The sequence below is a fragment of the Orycteropus afer genome, unplaced genomic scaffold, assembly GCF_000298275.1.
Source record: "Orycteropus afer afer isolate SDZICR_OR568_19922 unplaced genomic scaffold, OryAfe1.0 scaffold00147, whole genome shotgun sequence".
Lineage (NCBI taxonomy): Eukaryota > Metazoa > Chordata > Mammalia > Tubulidentata > Orycteropodidae > Orycteropus > Orycteropus afer.
Genome location: NW_006921734.1, coordinates 6,485,324 through 6,489,426, shown reverse-complemented (window position 1 = coordinate 6,489,426; position 4,103 = coordinate 6,485,324). Strand labels below are relative to the sequence as shown.

Here is a 4,103-nt window from a genome sequence, read left to right as displayed (position 1 = left end):
CCTTCCTTCCGAGTAGTGGCTGGTGGGTTTGAACCGCCAGCCTTCTGGTTAGCAGTCAAGTGCCTTAGGCAGTAGGTGCTGCTAAAAAAAAAAAAAAAAATTTCTTTTGTTTGACTACCCTTTTCTTAGTCTTTTGGCTAGGAGTTTTGTCCCTGTAGGTGTTTCTGTTTTAGAAATTTCTCTAGTGCTCTGTCTTGAATATATGCGAGGTAATAAGAATACTCTCCACCTTGCCATTCCTCCATTCCCAGGGTTTTTAGGCTGTCTCCTTTTTTCTTTCTAACTTCAGAGCCTTCTTATGCTTGCTTGTTAGTATTATGTTCAAAGTTTTTAGTTGTAAGAGGGAGGACTTGTGATGTATGGGTCTACTCCATCTTGACCACAGTACCTTATCATTTATAAAATGGGAAAATTGTTATATGCTTTCTTTAACAGGTCAGTGTTAGGAGTAATTGGACTTAGAAAAAAGAAATACTTTTGATATACTAAATGTCATTTGTTGTGCCTTAGAATTCAAAAGCTGGAAGTGGGGGAAAGTCACAGATTACTTGGGATAATCCTAAAGAATTAGAAGGCTACATCCAAAAACTCCAAAATGCTGCTGAACGACTTGCCACTGAAAATAGAAAATTGAGAAAATGGCACACTACATTTTGTGAGAAGGTATATTTTATTTATAAAATTGAATAAGTTACAAATACTCTTAGGTAAAAAGTAGCTGATATATATGTATGTGTGTGTATGCATAGACACACACACACATACACATATATATGTTTTAATTAAAATTTTTTTTAAACTTTTTATTGTGATTTACGTGATAGTTTACGGAGCAAATTTGTTTTCTGTTCAGTAGTTCATATACATTTTACTATATTAATTAAAATCTTTACAATATAACAACTCTCTTCTAATTCCTCTCTGTGATTACCTTTTCCCTGTGTCTAAAAAGTAATTGATGGAATTTTTAAAAAGTTTTTTTATTTTGAAACAATTTGACTTAGAGAAAAATTCCAAAAATTGTATGAAGATTTCACATTTCCCCTTCACCCAGCCTCCCTAAAGTTAACAGCTTCCATGAACATAGTGTAGTGTAGTTATCAAAACTAGGAAATAGACTGTTTTGAATTTTGTAATTGTTTCTGCTAATGCCCTTTTTATTCTCCAGGGTCCTGTCTAGGACCTTTCCTTGCATTTAGTTGTACCTCTTTGGTCCCTTCCTCCTCCTCCTCCTCACTCTTTCCTTGTCTCTCATGACTTTGATACTTTTGATGAGTGCTGGTCAGTTATTTTGTAGAATGTCTCTCCATTTGGGGTTATGTGATGTTTTCTCACTACTAGACTGGGTTATGCAATTCTAGCAGGAATACCACAGAAGTTATGTTTTGCATTAGTCCGTGTTATCATATCAGGAGTATGTGATATTAATATGTCTTATTATAGGTTAAGTTAACCTTGATCACTTAGTTAAGGTAGTCTCTATCAGGTTTATCTGTTGCCAAGTAACTGTTTTTGGGTAATGCTTTGACATTATTATGCTCAATTTTTAACAGGTGGTAATTCTTATGAATATTGATCTGCTTCGGCAGCAGCAGCGTTGGAAAGATGGACTGCAAGAACTGAGAACTGGTTTAGCAAGTGTAGAAGCACAGGTAGAGTGTACTTTCCTTTTATTTATACTGTGAAGTGTGACCTTTTCAGAATGTGAATATGAAGTTTATAAAGGTTATCTTTAAATCTCTGCTAATAAATTTTTCATAAATTTAGAATTCCTTGACTAAGTTATATATGTTGTTGTTGTTGTCATGTGCCGTCGAGCCGGACCCAACTCATAGCGACCCCTCCTTGGGTTTCTGAGGCAGTATCACTACGGAAGTAGATTGCCCATCTTCCTTCCGAGGAGTGGCTGGTGGGTTTGAACTGCCAGCCTTCTGATTAGCAGTCAAGTGCCTTAGCCACTATGCTACCAGAGCTCCTAAGTTATATATAAAGATCATAAATTAACAATGCATTTCCATTTAAGAAATGGAAAAAAGTTTCTATTTCTTTTATGGAATGTCACATCCCTCAATTCAGAGTTTGTAGTTTTCCGACTTGGTGCTTAAAAACCTGTAATTTGTTAGTTTACTTTTAGTTATTGTGACATTGCACAATTTTAATTCTGTGTATGTTTTAGTGTAAGAAATGATGTATGTAAAAGTGGCTAGCACAGTGCCTGCTACATAGTTGACGACAAGGAGATCTTAGTTAAATATAAGTTAGGTATCTTATATATTTGTAAATATTTTCCAGTTCTTAGAACTTTAAGAAAAACAAAGTTTTGTTGTTGTTTTTGTTGTTATGTGCTGTCTAGTTGGACCCAACTCAGCGACCCCTCCTTGGGTTTCCGAGGCAGTATCACTACGGAAGTAGATTGCCCACCTTCCTTCCGAGTAGTGGCTGGTGGGTTTGAACTGCCAGCCTTCTGGTTAGCAGTCAAGTGCCTTAGGCACTGTGCTACCAGAGCTCCTTAGTTAAGTCTTAGAGTTGATATATTTATGATTGGAAAATAAAGTGTATAAAGTATTCTGAGAATTCTCCCCTTTTAAATTCTTCAGTTTTTAAATATGCAGTGGAATATTTAGGGGAATGATAAGGGATGTAAGAGCTAAATGTACTGATTGAAAGAAACCTGACATTCACAAAATAAAATGTTCGTATTATAGTTTTTTTTTTTTTAATTGTGCTTTAGGTGCAAGTTTACAGAGCAGAGTTGGTTTTACATTCAACATTACGTGTACATTTAGTTTCACTCTCCATTTACCATCCCCAACCCTAACCCAGTCTCCTCCCCTCCATGCCCAGTACGTCCATCCCATGCCCCTCCTTGTTATGCACTCCTGTGTGTCCTGTATTTCCTCCCTGCTAATGTTGCCCCTCTGGTGCCCTGTGGTCGATTGCTCCAAGGGATGCGTTTCCATAGAGTATGTGGGTGTGCCACTCTGGGTTGAGTGGTCTGCGTGTACATTTAAACACGACTCCTATTTTAGTTTTTTTTGTAAACGTTGTAAGTAAAGTCCAAATATAAAAATCAATTATACATTAATTTGATTTTTAAATTTTACTTATCTTTGTGGATTATTTATAAGCATGTGTTTATGTTAGAAGGAGCTCTGGTGGCATAGTGGTTAAAGCATATGGCTGCTAACCAGAAGGTCAGTAGTTTGAACCTATTATCTGTTCCGCAGGAGAAAGATGATACAGTTTGCTTCCACAAAGATTTACAACCTTGAAAACTCTGTGGGGCAGTTCCACTCTGCCCTAAAGGGTCGCCGTGAGTTGGAATCAATTCCATGGCAGTGGGTTTGGTTTTTGGTTTATTTATGTTAGAAAATTCTTGACCCTAAAATTGGAGGGTTTCATATTTTATTAAGATAAACTCCTACTGAAAGTGGCAGTTAAGGAGTTGCCTGTTTTACGATGTTTATTTAAAATGAATTTTTTGCTTATAATTCTGTTTTATGTGATATGAAAACAAATGAAAGCTTCATTCTACTGCCCAACTTAAATGTAAATGTGAATGTAACATATTAGGGATTTCAAGCAAGTGACATGCATGCATGGAAACAGCACTGGAATCATCAACTATACAAAGCTCTGGAACATCAGTATCAAATGGGCTTAGAAGCACTTAATGAGAATCTGCCAGAAATAAATATAGACTTAACTTACAAGTAAGTCTTTTTCAACCCCAATTTAATTTTCAATCTCTAACTTTCTAATAATTTATATTTTAAAGCTATTTATTCACTTTCAGACAGGGACGGTTACAGTTCAGGCCTCCTTTTGAAGAAATCCGAGCTAAATATTATAGAGAAATGAAGAGGTTCATCGGAATTCCAAATCAGTTTAAGGGAGTGGGTGAAGCAGGAGATGAATCTATTTTTTCTATTATGATTGATAGAAATGCAAGTGGATTTCTGACTATTTTCAGTAAAGCAGAAGATCTGTTTAGAAGATTATCAGCTGTTTTACACCAGCATAAGGTATGTTGTTGTTGTTGTTGTTATGTGCCGTCGAGTCGGCCCCGACTCATAGCGACCCCTCCTTGGGTTTCCGAGGCA

General features: G+C 36.3%; 1 protein-coding gene across 1 annotated transcript in view; it reads left to right on the top strand.

The window, feature by feature from the left end:
- The window catches only part of DYNC2H1 (dynein cytoplasmic 2 heavy chain 1), a 505,271-nt gene that overhangs the window by 36,620 nt on the left and 464,548 nt on the right, over positions 1-4,103 (top strand). Inside the window, exons 14-17 of the mRNA XM_007946035.1 lie at positions 511-663; positions 1,554-1,652; positions 3,574-3,713; positions 3,797-4,025. Coding sequence (XP_007944226.1) covers positions 511-663; positions 1,554-1,652; positions 3,574-3,713; positions 3,797-4,025 — 621 coding nt within the window. The remainder of the gene's footprint in view (positions 1-510; positions 664-1,553; positions 1,653-3,573; positions 3,714-3,796; positions 4,026-4,103) is intronic.